The sequence below is a fragment of the Muntiacus reevesi genome, chromosome 18 (genome assembly GCF_963930625.1).
Source record: "Muntiacus reevesi chromosome 18, mMunRee1.1, whole genome shotgun sequence".
NCBI lineage: Eukaryota > Metazoa > Chordata > Mammalia > Artiodactyla > Cervidae > Muntiacus > Muntiacus reevesi.
Genome location: NC_089266.1, coordinates 28,464,341 through 28,482,444, shown reverse-complemented (window position 1 = coordinate 28,482,444; position 18,104 = coordinate 28,464,341). Strand labels below are relative to the sequence as shown.

The window sequence follows — 18,104 nt, the reverse complement described above, 5'->3', positions numbered from 1 at the left end:
AGCAGTAAACGCAAAAGGGTGGGGGCTTGGCGGTGAGGCCTCTGGTTTCACACGGCGCGGAAATGCCTAGATATAAGAGATGCTCCTTTGACTCATCGCATCCGCGGGGTCCACACTGCACAGGGATGCCCCTAACTCTCCTGCTGCCCCTTCCTGGAAGCCCGCCTCCCCGCGGGTCCAGCCCTGGGCGCCGCCGGCTCGCGCGCTCCTTCCCGCCTCCAACGGCAGCTGGGCACTCATTTTCCCGGCGGAGGTAGCGCGTCCGCCGCGCCGCGCTCTGCGGCATACAAGAAGCGCTGACGTCGCGGAGGGTCGGCAGTCGGCGCGGAGCGGCCGGCGCGCGCGTGCGGGTTGTTGCCGGGGAAGGGTGGCGAGGGCACAAGGCCAGGCCCGCGAAGGGCGGCGGCCGGGCGGAGCCGCACCATCGGAGAGGACGAGGCGCAGACGGGCGGGGATGGGGGGCGCCGGGGCCCGCACCTCTCCCCGGCCTTCGCGCGGCCCCGGGAGCGCCCAGTGACGACGACGGCGCCGCCCCTGCTTGGCAGCGCCGAGTCCGCTTCCTCAGGGAGCCCGCTTCGTCAGGGAGTCAGCGGCCGGCGGCGGCCGGCATGAGGAGCGGCCGGGGCCGGGCCGGGCCTCGCTGACCCCGGCCCCGTGCGGCGCTTCCCCGTTTCTGCCCGGCCTCTCGGCATGAACGCCCGCCCAGCTCCGGGGCCGCGGCTGCCCCAGCTCGGCGGCCGGCGGGCGCGCTCGGGGCCGGCGGGCCCGCGGTGCTGATCACCGCCCGCCCGCGCCGACCCCGGGGCGCGGCCATGGAGGTGGTGGGCGACTTCGAGTACAGCAAGCGGGACCTCGTGGGACACGGGGCCTTCGCCGTGGTCTTCCGGGGGCGGCACCGCCAGGTGAGCCCCGCCTGAGGCGGGGCCGCGGCGGCTGTGAGGCTGTGGCCGGGGCGGCATGGAGGCCCGGCCGGTCGAGCTCGGACCCTCCCCGGTGGCGGAGAATTGCAGACCTAGCGGAAAATGGGCAGGTGGCCCGCGAGCCCCGGGCTCCCCCAACTCGGTGTCGCGTTTCCCCGCGCGGAGCCCCGACCGCCCACCCACCTCCTTTCCTGTGCTGGGCGGACGGCCGGGAGTGAGGCGGGGAGACCCAAATCGACCTGAGAGCGGGCTCAGCTTTTTTTTTTTTTCTTTTAAAGTTTATGGTGTTTCGAAAACAGGCTCCCAGCAGGTTTTAGAATCTAAAGAATTCGGAAAGGCACCTCAAGAGTGGAAATAAGCCTAAGAGAGTTTGGGCCAAGGGGCAGGTCTGAAGGGGGCTGGCTTGGTTGCTCAGCCTGTAAAGTAGTGAATACAATACTACCGAGTTTTCCTTTATTGTGAGAATAACTTAAAGCTCAAGGGAAAAAAAAAAGCGAAAACGTATAATCCTGCCTAGCTGTCAAATCCTATTTTCGGTTAACTCAACCATCTCCCAGTTTATCCTCCATAACTTTTAAGTAGTTGGAAATAAAGTGTCTATTTTTTTCCCCCATTTATTTTTAGTTACTACGGAGGCTTCATATTTATTTTTTCTGGCTGTCTTGTGGGACATTAGCTTGCTACACCTTTGTAAAATCATTTTCCTGTTAGAAATTTGGGTTCTATTTTTCCTAGTGCTGTTATATGAATTTGCTAAAAACATCTTTATGCTTATAGATTCTTTTTTCTTTGTTTCTCTTCAGTTGTTTCTGTGGAATAATTTTCAGAAGTAATTGTTTTTCCTTTCCAGAAAACTGATTGGGAGGTAGCTATTAAAAGTATTAATAAAAAGAACCTGTCAAAATCACAAATACTGCTTGGGAAGGAAATTAAAATCTTAAAGGTATGTTTCTTTATGGGATATTTCATATTAGATATACTAGATTAAAACTTAACACAAGATGACATCCTTTCCAGTTTGGGTAGTTGACCCCAAGTTTGAGAATGTTCACCTGTTGCTCTCATTTTTTCATGCTCAGTTTTTTGAAACATTGAGTACTTGCAAACTGTTTTTAAGAATAGATGTTTGTGGCTCTTGGCCAGTGCTTAGAGGGATTAGATGAAAACTGGGTTTAGCTTCTCATCATTCTTTTCCGTTAGTTATTGAGTTGTCCTTTGAGAAGAGGCAGGCATCTCTTGGAGGCTTCTTTTGTGCCTCAGATGGTAAAGAATCTGCCTCCTGTGCAGGAGACCCAGGTTCAGTTCCTGGGTGGGGAAGATCCCCTGGAGGAGATCATGGCAATCCACTCCTGTATTCTTGCCTGGAGAATCCCATGGACAGAGAAGCCTGGCTGGCTACAGTCCATGGGGTTGCATGGAGTTGGATACGACTGAGTGACTACCACCACACACGGGCCTCTCTTACACATTATTTCTCTCTTCTGTTGATTCCTTTCTTGTTACAGTTAAATATTTTTTGGAGAACTAGGGGCATTTGTAATCTATTTTCCTTATAAATTGAGCAAAGTTATTTTCCTTGGAAGTTGTCTTTTTAGGTAAGCAGAATTATCCAAGTGGGATGCTTTGAGGGGGAGAAAGGAGTCCATGGTCAAACAAATGTGGCAAGTCATGTTTACTAAATACTTCTTGGAGAGTCACAAAGCACTTGATTCATTATAAAGAAATTTGAAAAAATTATGCAGTGAAGAAATAGGTTTAGGTGTGTTTAATCCCAAAGTAATATAAACACGGAACCTTCATCTAACATTCATCAGAACTGCTATTCTGTGGACAGCTCTTGGGTAAGAATTACAGCTTGTTGAATTATATTTTGTTTTCTTTTAGGCAAATCAAGCTTTCTAAAAGCAGTTTGGAATTTTAGGCCTTTCTTGTTAGAAATTTTGTTTAAATCTAAAAGACTAGCAGTAAAGTATGTGGTCATACTGACTCTGACCTTTATTTTGTAAATGAGAATGAATTAGGACAGTGAAAAAATATATAGGCCCCAAGTAAAGTTTGATCAGGCACTTTTCTTGTTATTCTTCGTTAGATTGAATTGTTATAACTAGTAACAAAAGTGTGGTATACTAGAAGTAGTATAAATGGATTTAAATGTGTGTATATACTTAATTTTATTTGCATATTGAAATATTACAATTCTTAGGATAAATACAAATATTTTGAATTCTCAATTTTCTTAACAGGAACTTCAGCATGAAAACATTGTAGCACTCTATGATGTTCAGGTACCTTATTTTGAATTTTCAGAGAAATGTATGTATGTTTGTTAATAATAGAAATTTTTTCTATTTCATACAAATTTAAATGTCATCATAGAAATAGAAAATTTGCCTTATTGTTGAAAAGATGTATAGCTTGAGTTGTGTGTTTATTAATTAAGAATTTGTGTAAAACAGCATAGGGCAAAAGGATAAATAATGTGCTGCATAAGTAAACTTACTGACAAATGATAATATGCTACAATAGTGTTGTTTTAGGTCAAGTAGAGAAATACTGACGCCAGATCTGGCATTTCTGCTATGAATGTAGAAAGGACTATTTTGGGCTATTGAAAAATCAACTGGAGCTTTTTTTCTTATTGCAAAAGCAATGTTTGCTAATAGTGGTGATATTAGACGATTCGTGGCATGATAACAAGGAAACTCTGCAGATTAATCACCTGGATTTGTTTATGTTGATTGCCATGGCATACGGTAGAGTCGCATTATATTTGGAGGTGGGAAGGCTGGATTCTGAAGTTACGTTCTAAGCACCATTTCTGTGTGGTCAAAATCACCCTTGGAAATCCTTTTCAAAAGCCCAAGTTTAGAGAAAATTCCTGTTTATTCCAAGTTTAGAGCACCAGAGCAAGTAGTTGGCTTGTATTTAGGGGCCATATTGTGTTTTAAAATCCTTGGATCCTAGAATCACACTTGCTAGTGGTATTCACCTGGCAGAAACTCCAGGGGTCTGATCCTGAGGGTCAGTGCATTCAGCTTTTCCCTCCACTCCTTCTACAACCGACCCAGGGTGCTTGATGGACATTACTCTGTTCTTTTGTTTTCTTAGTCTGGACAGTGGAATTCCAGGAAGTAAATGAGCGTGTTAATGTGATTCTGCTATATATATTTCTAGCTAAAACCATTTCTCTATACACTTGCATTACTCAAATTCAGTCATTTTGTGAGGTTCGATGAGGTGAGGTGCTGTTTGCCAGGCATTTCTGAGTGCTAGGAACAAAGCTGTGAGTAAAACAGTTCTTGCTGTCAGTGTGCTTAATTTTAGTGGGCTGTTCTATATGTCCTTTAAAAAATAGAGTCATTTTTCATGTAGTCATATCATACAACAAAGTATTTATTTAACTCAACCCAAGTTACAAGATGTTTAGGTTTTTCCCATTACAAAAAAATGCTCCAAGGATAATACATACCTTCTGAAGATATCTGATTATGTCTTGTGAGTTCAGTTTCTAGAATTGGAATTACTGGAACAAGTAGCATGAACAGGTTTAAAGTTTTTGATGTCAGTGTGTGATCTCCAAAAATACAACAAATTCCATATATAGGACATGTATACTCTGTGGGTATATTTTATTACCTATTTAAATAGATATAGTTGATTCCTTCATTTGAGAAATTCAAAGCAGCCTAGAAAGAAAGGGGAAAAACAATTAAAGTCAAAACTAATCTGATGTCACAATCCCTATTGAAATGCTGGTTCTCCTCAGAGCTGTTTGTGTAGTTGTCTGAGTCTCTGTAGATAGAGGGCACCACGAGGTACAAGTCAGTGCCTTGCGTAAAAATTAAGTAATATTAACTCTTCATTCCCTCTCTCTTGAGAGGTACAGAAAACGCTGTCAATTTCAGAGTCGATTTTGCTTTCAGGGTGGAGAGTGTAGTTAAGATTTTTGTCTGTCGGAATGAAGAATATTTTAAAGTACTGACTTTGGCTGCAGGATGAGATATCATTAGGGAGAACATGTTCCAGAAACCAGAACTGTGGAACAATTGGAAATATCAAGGTGACTACTGAGAAATGTTTACTATTTTGTGCATTGTGTACTCCTGGAATTAATTTATAAAAATAGACACAGAACTCTTAGTCAGATGAATATAGTCTTGAGTGCTTGGCTGTTGAGTAGACAGAGTTTAGATTTGCTCGCTGGATTCTGATCAGGGGTACAGGGTGTGGGGTGTAGAGGCCGGTGCAGTCATTTTATCCACTGGAGACGAGCACTGTTCACACTGGCCGCCACTTGTGGAGGTCTACCTCAGACTTATGTGCACTTTGATGAACTGAAAACTTTTGACATTGTAGTGCTCAGGTTTCACTTTAGATGACACTTAAACACATTTTCCCTAATTACAAAAGTAATATATGTCCACAGTTTGAATGGGGCTTCCTTGGTGGCTCAGCTGATAAAGAATCTAAATACCTGAGTTCTGTCCCTGGGTTGGGGAGATCCAGTATTCTGGCCTGGAGAATTCCATGGACTGTGTAGTCTATGGGGTCGCCAAGAGTCGGACACGACTGAGCGACTTTCACTCACTCACTCACAGTTTAAATATTCCAACATTATCAAAATGAATAAATTAGAAAAGATATGGCACTTCCCAGAGATAACCACTGTTTGTTATATTTGTTTTAGAGTTTTCTAAGTGCATATATGAATCTATAGTCATGTAATACAGCGGGAGGAGGCTGGGCTGGGCAATCGCCTGTCAGCTTCCAACGCAGATGCAGCCTCTTTGAGGAGCCGACAGGAACGACAAGAGTGAGGACCTGGAAGAAGGGATGTGGCAGGAGTGCTGGGGGTGGGGGGAGTGCTGGGTGATGCAGGGGAGGGTGGAGGGCCCACATGGGATGGATCTCTAGTCCAAGGACGGTGCAAAGCCGTTTGGAGGGTGATATCACGCCTGCTTTTGAAAGATACATATCTTTGAGTATTTTGGGCATGAGGTAAGTATTGTCATCTGGGAATACGTTCCTGCATGAATGTCAATGGTCTGGAAATGTCTACCTCTTGTTAATTTTTAGTATGGTGAAAAAGAGATTCATTCAGTACATGGTGCTGGCAAACTGAGACATCTGTCCTCATCATTTTTCCAAAATAATTTTCAATGACTTAAAGGCTTAAATATATAAAATAAGCAGTAATGATCTTAGAATAATATTTATATGACTATATGTAATCTAAGAGCTAGAAAGGTATTTTATTTATTTTTGCTTTTGGCTGTGCTGAGCCTTCATTGCAGTGCACAGGCCTCACTGTGGTGGCTTCTCTTGTTGCTGAGCACAGGCTCAGTAGTTGTGGTGCAAGGGTTCAGTCGCTCCGCAGCACATGGGCTCCTCCCAGACCAGAGATCAAACCTGTGTCCATCTCATTGGCAGGAGGACTGCCAACCACTGGGCTACCAGGAAAGTCCCTAGAGAGGTGTTTTAAATCAAGATAAACTCAGAAGCCATAAAAGTAGGGACATAAAAATTTTAAAAAACTTATGTCAGATGATACTGACAGCCATAAATGGATGAAATTTTCATAAACAAGTAGAGAAAGATAAATTAAGGTGACAGATGTCACTTCTCACCCTTCCTATTTGCAAAAGTAGAAAGTGCAGTAATTCTTACTCGTGTGATTGGGGAGATGTGTCACTGATACAAATATCAGTCTTTGGATATGATTTTTGGAGTGATGTGTGACGATACTTTGCCTCCATACCCTGAGGAAGAGTCTGGGCATTGCAGCCCAAGTACTCCTGCTAATGCAGGTCAGGGTGTGTTCTTTCTCTGCATGGGTCCTGCAGGGGCTTCTGTTTTTGTGAGTGAAAGACAAACCCCGCTATCCCCGGTTTCCCCTTCTCTGCGTGTTGCTGCTTCTGTTATGTCTACTTGGGCCTCCTGTGGTTCCTGGCCACTTCCCCCTTTTCCTTGTGCTGAGGACCTCCTTCCTGCAGGGAGATTATATGTGCAGATGGATTGCTGTGTCTGTGTTCTGCACAGGTACACCTCAACCTTCCTTATGTCTTCATTCAAATGTTATGTTTTCAGGGAGCTTTCTTTAGCCACCCTAAATGGAATTGCAGTCCCCTCCCTAACCCTGTTTCTCCTCCTTCCCCAAAGCACCTGTTATCTTCTCCATGCTCTGTGTACTTATTTCTTTTGTTTGTTGACTTGCTGCTGACCCTCCCTTCTTAGAATTAAAGATGGGGGAGAACAGGATATTCAGAACTCTGCTGTCTTACTGCTATACCCTCGGGGCCTGGACCAGTGTCTTGTTTATAGTAGGGAGTTAAAAATTCTATCAGTGAGAAGTATCTGCCACTGTTAGAGCTGCACATCCTTGACTAAACAACCCAGAATCCTGGACATCTATCTGAGGGCCATAAAAGCCTGAGAACTAGGATGTATGTCCAAGAAACAATACAGCTTTGCTTATAATGGCCCAGACTGGAAACAAATGATGTTCCTTGGTAGGAAACAGCTTAAATGGTGATACAGTCATACGATGACTTGTGCATATGCATTTGACTTAGATGGATTTCTTTGGTATATTATTGAATGAGAAAAGCAAGATTCAGACATTTATATATGATATCCCATTTTTTCAAAGTAAAGTGTGTTTGTGTGTGTGTGTTTAGCTTCTCATTGTATGAGTAGGAGAAGGGTATGGGGTTACATACCAGATGTAAACATTGGCCAGCTGGAGAGGTGAAGATAATTAAGCAAAAAGGTGGAAATGTATTATATTACAGTTAAGAATCCCAGCAAGTACTTGCTTCCTTTAGGTATATGTGGGCCGGTAGGACGAAGCATCCCAGGCCATGTGTTCCAGAATTGAGACTGCACGTTTAGTGTTGGTCTTCCTTTAGTTCTTTCTGTGAATAGACTTGAACTTATTGATGACTACATTAGCCATTAGTGTCATTGAAGCTGAGATGCTTATGTCAGTGTTTAGGGGATGTTAAATTTCACTTACTAATGGATTTTGTGATTTCATTTTGCTTCTTTAAAATGAATATATATACTATTTTATTAACAATCATTATTTTAAAATTTTTGCTTAATTTTTCCTCTAATCTAGACAATGTATAATATGTTTACTTTTCAGGAATTACCCAACTCTGTGTTTCTGGTGATGGAGGTAGGTAGTATACAGGTTTCTTTTTAATTTTTTTCTATTGATTAATACATACCTTAAAATTGACAGTAGGTTATTTGAAATTTGAATTAATAAAGTTTCAGTGATTTAGGTTCTATTTTATAAGGAATATAAAATTTTAAAATGTTGATTCTATGATTCTTATAATTTTGGGGGGACTGGATTTATATTATTACAAATGTATTTTTAATTAAAATTAACTGATATTACTTGCATGGTGATCCAGTGGTTAAGACTCCAAGCTTCCAATGCAGGGGATGTGGGTTCGATCCCTGGTCAGGGACTAAGATACTATATGCCGTGTAGCCAAGTTTAAAAAAAAGTTAGCTGATAATGAATTGAATTAATCTTGAATCAGTGTCTTATTTTAATTACTTTTTGTTTTGTGTATCAGTATTGCAATGGTGGAGACCTGGCAGATTATTTGCAAGGTAATTTTTTGACTTTGTCAGTGGTCAATATAGTACTATAGTGTGTTTAATCTTTTTTACTTCTGAAATATGCTACCCTTGTTTTCTGTACACGTATGGAAACATTCAATAAATAATTGTGTATGTTTAATTATGGTTGCTTTGCTGACTGATTGTTGTGTGTTGTGGTTTTATTCCTTTACTTCTATATAAGTACTTGTTTATGTGTGCCTTTCTCTGACAGTTTGAGAGGTCAGGCCTCTCAGAGAAAAACCAACAAAATTTCTCTTCAAAGGATTCTAGTTGGGGGCTGGCAGTGAACCTTTAGTCTCTTTCATTTCCTTCAAAAAAAAAAATAATAGTGGGAGAATGTATCCTAGGATGTGTTTATTAACATGAATGTTACTTGTAAATTTTAAAAGATGTCGTAAGGGATTCAGGGTAACCTTGACATTATTTTGTGGCATAGAGGTAAGGTTTTAGTACTAGATGTTGCTTGAAATTCCATATATAAAGTGTGTTCGTGTTCAGATCAAATTGTGTCCCTCCAAAGTACTTTTTAAAGGACATTAGATGAAGTCAGCACCTACTTGTTCACCCTTGAAGATATAGGGAAATAGGCAAAACAAACAAAAAAGTAGTAAAAGGTTCATCTCTCAGCCTAGAACTAGATCATGGCAATTGATGGTAAAAGCACTAAGACATCAGTAGATACACTCACAAACGGTGTGGGCAGTTTACAGAAGAGAAGCAATGTATTTTAAATGTTAAGATAAACAAGGAACAATTAAAAATGAGATTTAAAAATCTTTAAAATATAAAATATTGCTGAGATTTCGAAAGCCATGTAGAAATAATATATAGAACACAAGTATTTCTCCTGCTCCCCATAGTTAAAGAAATTCTAAATACACTTGAAGCTCCTGTGGGCCCTTCTGTAGTCCTACTCCAGTCCCTCCCACTGAGAGACCGCCATTATTCTGAACTTGGGAGGTTAGTCCATGTGTGATTTTTGTATTTTTCCTGAGATTCTCTCAAATTATGTCAGTTTGGTAAAGATTTTTCAAAAAGTCATTTGCTAGTTGATAAAATTCAGAGATGGGCATTTTTTCCTCTATTGGAGGAGAGGAGTTGAAGCTAGAAGACACCTTGCTTTTACCTTCTGTTAACCTCTGAATCTTGAGATCCTTGACTTCTTATCCATCCAGGTAAAAGCCCCTTTCTCCGGGGTCAGGCTGAGGGGCACTTAACTATTTCACTTCCTTGTCGGAATATCAGTGTCCTTTTCTAACAGAAAGCCTCTGGGCTGACATACGTGCTGATGCTGCCATAGCAGATTTGTTAGCTTCCTCAGCAGTCTGTACGTGATGTTGAGCTCTGCTCTGGATAGCAGTCGTTTCAGATCAATGAAGAGCTTACCTGAATGTTGGAGTCAGACAGGCAGGCTGGTTTGTGGTAGTTCCTTTGTTATGTCACTTAATTGCTGTGTGATTCTGGTCATGCTTAACCTCTCCCCTCTCTACCACTTGAAGAGATGTGTCGAATAACTTAGATCCTCAAGGCATTGTCTAGAGATGTACTGTCCACTACAGTAGCCACTGACCACATAGGGCTGTTGAGCTATTGAAAGGTGTGTGTGATGTGCAACACACATTGCGTTTTGAAAGAAAGAGTGATTATATCAAGGTTTTTAATGTTGATTATAGGTTGAAATAATATTTTGGAAGTACTAGGTTAAATATTATTTCACCAGTTTCTTTTCACATTTGAAAATGTGGCTACTAGGAGATGTTAAGGTATGTATAAGGCTCACATTATATTTCTGTTGCGATGCACTGATCAAGAAGATCTGTCAGTCAGAGGTCTGGAGGGCATAATGCCATTAAATCACAAGACACCCATTTAGTCCTTGTATTTGCTTTGATAAATAAAGTGCCTTTCACATCTTCAAAAGATAAAAAACAAATTCTATTGACTGCAAGTTAAAATAAGGGAAATTGTGAAGTAATTGGTAAGTTGTACTTTAACATTATTTCTAGCAGATACGTTCAGTTTGGCAGCCATGGCTGAGTCTCCCCTGTCAGGGCCAACTGCTCAGGAGTTCATCCGTCTGAGAGTTTTCATGTTGGCTGTGCCTTTAAAATGTTTACCAAGAGAATTTCAGTTTATGGGATTGTGTTGAGAGTAGGCATTCCGTGTTCATAGAAATATGTGAATTTCTACTGTAGTTTGTGCCCAGAAACAGCCTAAATGAGATCATTAATTTTTCTGCACAGAAACAGTGTTAGAATTTGGTCTCTGAATCAGATAAACTTTTGTGTGTCATGGGGCAAAGATACAAGTTCTAAGCAGCTGCAGTCATTTACAGTGGCAAAAGTTTTCTAAGCCCTAAAATTAAAATGTAAATGAATGAGATGGAAAAAATGGTACCGTCCATTTTCATTGCTTCAGTGTAATTTAAAATGTTAGAGCAGTAAAGCTCCAATTGTTGATTTGACCCTCCCACTAATGTGCAGTCATCGTCGAGTATCAGTAGAGCTGGGAGAACCGGGAGAACGTACTCCAGAGTTTAACAATGTTCATTCCTCTCCAGGGAGGGGAGCAGGGAGCCTTTCACTTTTTGTGTTATAGTGCATTTGGATTTTTCTTTTTAATAGCATGAGGAAAAGATGAAAATAGCTCTCAGAAAAAAGTATTTGATAATTTTTAAACCATGGGGATTTAGTTTATTTGAAGATACTCAGTTCAGTTCAGTCGCTCAGTCATGTCCAACTCTTTGCAACTCCATGGACTGTAGCACACAAGGCCTCCCTGTCCATCACCAACTCCTGGAGTTTACTCAAACTCATATCCTTTGAGTTGGTGATGCCATCCAACCATCTCATCGTCTGTCGTCCCCTTCTCCCACCTTCATCTTTCCCAGCATCAGGGTCTTTTCAAATGAATCAGTTCTTCGCATCAGGTGGCCAAAGTATTGGAGTTTCAGCTTCAGCGTCAGTCCTTCCAAGGAATATTCAGGACTGATTTCCTTTAGAATGAACTAGTTGGGTCTCCTTGCAGTCCAAGGGACTCTCAAGAGTTCTCTCCAACACCATAGTTCAAAAGCATCAATTCTTTGGTGCTCAGCTTTCTTTATAGTCCAGCTCTCACATCCATACATGACTACTGGAAAAACCATAGCTTTCACTAGGTGGACCTTTGTTGGCAAAGTAATGTCTCTGCTTTTTAATATGCTGTCTAGGTTGGTTATAACTTTTCTTCCAAGGAGCAAGCATCTTCTAATTCCATGGCTGCAATCACCATCTGCAGTGATTTTGGAGCCCCCAAAAATAAAGTCTGTCACTGTTTCCACTGTTGAAGATATTAAGGACGTAAAATGTCACTCATTAAAATGATTTTAAAAGTAATATTTCACTTGTTCAGTGTATTAGTGTTATTTCTGTCTTTCTTAGTGTTAAGCACATAAGAGAAGGTTATAAAGAACATGTTCTAGAGTTCTATAGTCAGAAGTATGTTCACAGAGACTCTAAAATGAGGTCAACCTAGGGATTGAACCCAGGTCTCCTGCATTGCAGGCAGATTCTTTACCATCTGAGCCAGAGAAGTCAAAATGGGGTCACGGATATTAAATACCTAATGTATATTCAAGGAATTGGACTTTTGACTTTTAGATCCATTGTAATAAAATACATATTTGTGTACTGACTACCTCGTTTCCCTGGTGGCTCAGATGGTAAATAATCTGCCTGAAGTGCAGGAGACCCAGGTTTGATCCCTGGGTCGGGAAGATCCTCTGGAGAAGAAAATGGGAACCCACTCCAGTATTCTTGCCTGGAGAATTCCATGGACAGAGGAGCCTGGTGGGCTGCGATCCAGGGGGTCACAAAAGAGTTGGACCGACTGAGTGACTAACACTTTTCACTTTCACTTTACCTTTGAGTACTTATTACGTGCCAGGCGTTTTCCTTAAGTCTTTATGATTAAATGTGCTGTCTTGTTTGAGTGTTGGAACAGCCCCATGCGGTTAGTCTGTTTTCAGTTTTCAGTAGAGGAGGAGTTGGCACAGAGGGGTCAACTTCCAGGGCTGTGCAGTGAGGATTAATAAGTGCAGGAACTGGGATTTGGACAAAGGCAGCCTGACCCCACACCAGGCTCTGAACTGTTGCATGCTCTGGTGTGCACGTGGAAGCATGGCTGTTTGCTGGATAGTGACTACTCTCCAGTCATGTTCCCACCACCTCTTGGTAGCAGTGAAGATGTGGCTTCTTACAGGTGTCTTTAGTTAGGAGAGATGCCTCTGGGAGATGAAAAGAAGACAGGTGTGGGCCACAGCCCCCTGACAGGTCCAGTTGGGGGCAATGTCTTAGTCTCACCAGCTAAGCATATCACCTGTTTTTAATTTGTACTCAGGTAGTGTTTGGGGTTAAATATGGACATTTATCCCAAGAACTTGATGTGAAGGGGATTTATTTTTGGCTTGTGGAGGAGACTCGCATTTGCTAAAGCATCTGTTGTCATGCTCATTCTTCCTAGTAGAAGTGGGAAAAGAAAACCATAAAGGGACACTGATGAGAATGGAAGCTGTGAACATAAATCAGTTCTCTTTACAACAGGTTGATTAAAATTTTTGAGATATTTGATATCTCTTCATAGACTTAAATTGTTAGGGTAAAAACAATGAAAAAAAGTGAATTCCCATTCCTTACTCCCACAGATGAGACTTAATTTTGTAGTCTTAAGTGTTTATGGAACACCTTTTCTCCCAGCTAAGGGCACACTCAGCGAGGACACCATCAGAGTGTTTCTGCATCAGATCGCAGCTGCCATGCGCATTCTGCACAGCAAGGGCATCATCCACAGGGACCTCAAGCCCCAGAACATCCTGCTGTCCTACGCCAATCGCAGGAAGTCCAGTGTCAGTGGTATTCGCATCAAAATAGGTATATGGCTATGTTGTTTCACTCAAAGAATACTTTTGAGACTCAGTATTCTTAGGTAATTTTAGTTCAGTGAGAATGATGAATTTTGTTGAGACACTTGAGATTTTTGTTCTGTTCACTGAAGTCCATTTGGATGTGGGGATCCTTTATGTTGTTGACAGCAGGTGCTAAATTTCAGACAAGGCTGACAGGCCTGCACCAGGGCTCCGAGTAGGAATCTCAGCAGGAGATGCTTCTCTTCGTCAGAGGGAAGCTGACACACTGCATTGCTGGCAGCAAATTAATACCCTGATTCTTCATAGCTCATGGGATTTTAACGTAAGGGATCTGAGAGATCATTTAGTTCAGGCTTCTTGTTTGGAAGGTTTTTTGGGTTTTTTTTAGCCCACTCAAGGAAGACATGGCTCAGATGGTAAAGAATCTACCTGCAATGTGGGAGACCTGGGTTCGATCCCTGGGTGAGGAAGATACTCTGGTGAAGGAAATGGCTACCCACTCCTGTATTCTTGCCTGGAGAATCCCATGGATAGAGGAGCCTGGCGGGCTATACAGTCTATGGGGTCGCCAAGAGTCAGACACGACTGAGCGACTAACACTTCAGCACTCTCAGTATTATTTGAAGCACTTCATAATGCTAGATTTTTTTTTAAAGCTGTTCTCATGGTTTTTGGAAAAACAATTTTTTACCATTATTTTAAGAAATCTCTGTTATTATATAGGTTACATCTGGTATCTGGAGGAGGATGAAAACAGCTCAAACTCTATACCTGGTGGTGTTATTTAATGAGAGCTTTATTAATGAATCATTTACTATTATTGGCATTTTCTCTCGCAAAGCATGGAACTCCCTTCTTGGTTACAAAACTGGCAGAGCAGTGACTTGTGCCATTGGTGGCTACTACCATTATTTAACTTGTTGAAAGTGAGGTGGCCACTTCTTTCTTTGGTGGACAGTCTTAAGTCAATAAGCTTTAGTTTCTCATAGTTCTTTTGTGCCCGCTTGTATCTTAAAGAATCATATGATCTGTGTTAAATGTGAGCAAAGGTATCATTTGACTTTCTCCCTTTTATTTTGTGAAACAGCTGATTTTGGTTTTGCCCGTTACTTGCATAGTAACATGATGGCTGCCACGCTGTGCGGGTCCCCAATGTACATGGTGAGTGTTTGCATCCTTTGTGTTTACAGCGGGAAGCATTGGAATTTAAGTATAAAGCTTGTTTCCAGCTAAAATGTGATTTTTATCATAGTCTGAGTTTTTATTATTTATAAATGTTAATTATATTACTGAAATGCTGTAATACAGATGTCTTTCGCTTTAGCCTGCTGCTGCTGCTGCTAAGTCCCTTCAGTCGTGGCCGACTCTGTGTGACCCCATAGATGGCAGCCCACCAGGCTCCCCCGTCCCTGGGATTCTCCAGGCAAGAACACTGGAGTGGGCTGCCATTTCCTTCTCCAATTCATGAAAGTTTTAAAAACTGAAAGTGAAGTCGCTCAGTCATGTCCAACTCTTAGCGACCCCATGGTCTGCAGCTTACGAGGCTCCTCCGTCCATGGGATTCTCCAGGCAAGAGTACTGGAGTAGGGTGCCATTGCCTTCTCCGCGCTTTAGCCTAGTGGACTATAAAAGTCATCTTTGCCCATTGGCATTTATTTTTTTTAAGATAATTAGTTATTATGGTAGTTATCTTCTATTAGATTAAATTAGAAATAAAAGTTGAAAAAAATTGATGAAGTGGGGTCATGCTATACATGATGTATAATTCTAGCAATACTTAAAATCTTTTGGTACTATAATATTGTAAAGTAATTAGCCTCCGACTAATAAAAATAAATGAAAAAAAAATCTTTGGGGGCATATCTTCAGCTATAGGATGTAGTCATCCTTTGCATGTTGTCTTTTGACAGGATTCCTATACTATAGAAATGTTTCCCATTTGTGTCACACGTAACAGCTGTAAAATCTTAACTTTTCTCTTTATCCTCTCCTATGGTTACTGTCAGGTCTAATAAGGTGAGGCTGTGACACTTCTGAACTAATGTGAGGTGGTAAGCCTGGAAACACTTTGATTCTGGAGCTTCAGAATCCTGTGAAGTAAATGAAACTACTTCAGTTTGAATTTAAAATGGGTTTATGTTCAGTTAGGGTTACTTCTAATATAAAATCAGCTTTGAGATCAAGGGAACTAGTGCTCAAAGTTCAAAAAAATTTTGTGTTAGATTTATTTTTTCTTGATCATAACTTTACTGCTTATATAATAAATCCTATAATCTAATTAAATACTACTTTGCACTTCTTGAGTGTGAAATCAGTTCAGTTTTGAACTTACAGCCTTGAGGATAGAGAGAGTACTTGGGCTGATTATTAAAGGAAGTTGACCCAGTAAGAAATTTACTAGGAACAATAAATAAAAATGTTACACCTAGAAAATAAAATGTCACTGTCATTCAGTGTATTTAGCATTTCCAGTCAATGCTTACCTTGATTGATGGTAGTTTTTGAAAGCAACATCTAATGAGAGGGAAGAAAACAGCTGTAACAAAGTATCAGAGACTTTTTGTTTGCTTTTAAGACTGTTTTTATTATGTTTTGCATAATAGATTTTCTGCTATTTTAGAGTTTTTAAATGGCAGAAATAGGACTAATGTAGCAAACACTTATGTGCCTACAATCCGCATTTGACAGTTAACATTTTACCGTGTTCACCTTGGTTTTCTTTTAGAAGAAATGAAATATTTCGGAAGTGGTTTGTGTGCCTTCTGTAACCCTCCCTTCTCACTCTCCTACTCTCCTGCCCCAGAAGTAACCCTGGTCTTGGGATTGAGGTGTATTCTTTGTTATTATTTTAATGCTCTTTCTGTATTTTATGTGTCCATACTATTATATAGAAATATTTTCTTTATGCAACCTGCTGCTTTTCCTCCACTGTTGTTTTTGAGACTTGCCAGTAAACCTCCATGGATGGAGGAGCCTGGTAGGCTGCAATCCATGGGGTCGCTAAGAGTCACGAGCGACTTCACTTTCACTTTTCACTTTCATGCATTGGAGAAGGAAATGGCAACCCACTCCAGTGTTCTTGCCTGGAGAATCCCAGGGATGGGGGAGCCTGGTGGGCTGCCGTTTATGGGGTCACAGAGTCGGATGGCTGAAGTGACTTAGCAGCAGCAGTAAACCTCAGTGTAAGAATGTGGGTCTGTATTGATTGCAGTATCATTTGATTAGGGCAGTATCACAGTGTGTTGTTTTTATTGTTGTAGTTTTGTTAGGAGTGTGACCTTCTCCAGTTAACATATGGAGATCAATTATGTAACTGACATTATGCGCATCTCTTGAATTGCTTTCTCCCCAGGCTCCTGAGGTTATCATGTCTCAACATTATGATGCCAAGGCTGACTTGTGGAGCATTGGGACAGTGATATATCAGTGCCTCGTTGGAAAGCCACCTTTTCAGGTACCATGACTCTTTTCAGGTATACTTAGTTTGGGACTCTTTTCATTTTGAAGTTGCCTTTTGACTTATGAAATGGGGAATGCGGTTGACCCTTGAAGAGTGAAGGGGTTAATCCTAGGTAATACTAGGTTCTCCAGCTCAGGCTAGCAACCCCATGGGAAATAGGTGTGAATGGTGACATTAGCGCTTCCTGCTTAGCCTGGATTTGGGGTCTGGGAATCCATGTGAGGGTAGGGACAGGTCTGGGAAGATGGGTAACAACTCTCCTCCTGCCTCTCCTGGAGGAGAGGTCATTGTTTAGGTTTTACACAATTTATTTATGTAGGTCTGCCTCTCCCTTAGCATTCTGTCAGAAGGAGCTCTTCTAGCATATGATCACAGTGATTCCTCTTGAGTTCATATTGGCCAGTTACAGAGACCGTTTTTTAAATCTGAAAACTAAAACAGAGAGAAATAATTTGCCCAAGATGGTATTAAAAGTCAGTGACACAACAGGTTGAATGCTTGTTTTCCTAGCCTGGTTTGAAGGTAGAGGCAGCTTCTGTAATTCAGCAGCTCTTACTGCAAGGCCGCTGTATTGTGTTCCCGAGAGGCTGGAAAGGAGCACTTTCTTAGTTCTCTGGCTTGACTCCCTTGAAGGTACATTGCACCTGACTTCACACAGCACACCTGTTGGGTGGGCCATGTAACCTCCAGAGTAGTGACTCTTCTGAGCCTCAGGCCTCTCTGAGAATCTGACCTCAGAAAGATACATTATGCCCAGATATGCAGAATCTGCATACAGTGTCAGAGGTGTTAGAAGTTCCTTGTGCCCATCGATGGCTCCCTCAGCAGTCCATGGCTTTCAAGTTCAGTCTCTATTCTATAGCAAGAATATGAGCATCCATCATGTGGTTTGGAGTTTTTGCCTTTGGTGTTTTAGGAAATTAAACCATTTTCTTCTTCTTCTTCTTTTTTTTAACAGGCTAATAGTCCTCAAGACCTAAGGATGTTTTATGAAAAAAACAGGAACTTAATGCCTAGGTATGTGTCTTGATTACACTGGGTTTTACTATGTCAATACTGTGTTATTTATCTGAATTCTATATGTTTTATGGATGTTTTTCCATTATTGCATATTTTTTTCAGTTAGCTGTAAGGAGAGCATTCATTTTAACAGGAAATTAGAAAGCTACTAGAGCATCAT

General features: G+C 41.5%; 1 protein-coding gene across 5 annotated transcripts in view; it reads left to right on the top strand.

Annotated features, from left to right (window-relative positions):
* The first annotated feature begins 326 nt into the window (after nt 1–326).
* Nucleotides 327–18,104, top strand: part of ULK2 (unc-51 like autophagy activating kinase 2) — a 56,351-nt gene continuing 38,573 nt past the window's right edge. For 3 of the 5 annotated variants that reach the window (XM_065911215.1, XM_065911214.1, XM_065911213.1), the window contains exons 1-9: nt 327–902; nt 1,771–1,863; nt 3,164–3,205; nt 8,068–8,100; nt 8,513–8,549; nt 13,295–13,468; nt 14,552–14,625; nt 16,817–16,918; nt 17,883–17,941. In XM_065911215.1, coding sequence (XP_065767287.1) covers nt 813–902; nt 1,771–1,863; nt 3,164–3,205; nt 8,068–8,100; nt 8,513–8,549; nt 13,295–13,468; nt 14,552–14,625; nt 16,817–16,918; nt 17,883–17,941 — 704 coding nt within the window. In that variant the 5' untranslated portion in view covers nt 327–812. The other 2 variants (XM_065911217.1, XM_065911218.1) reach the window with 2 other exon arrangements.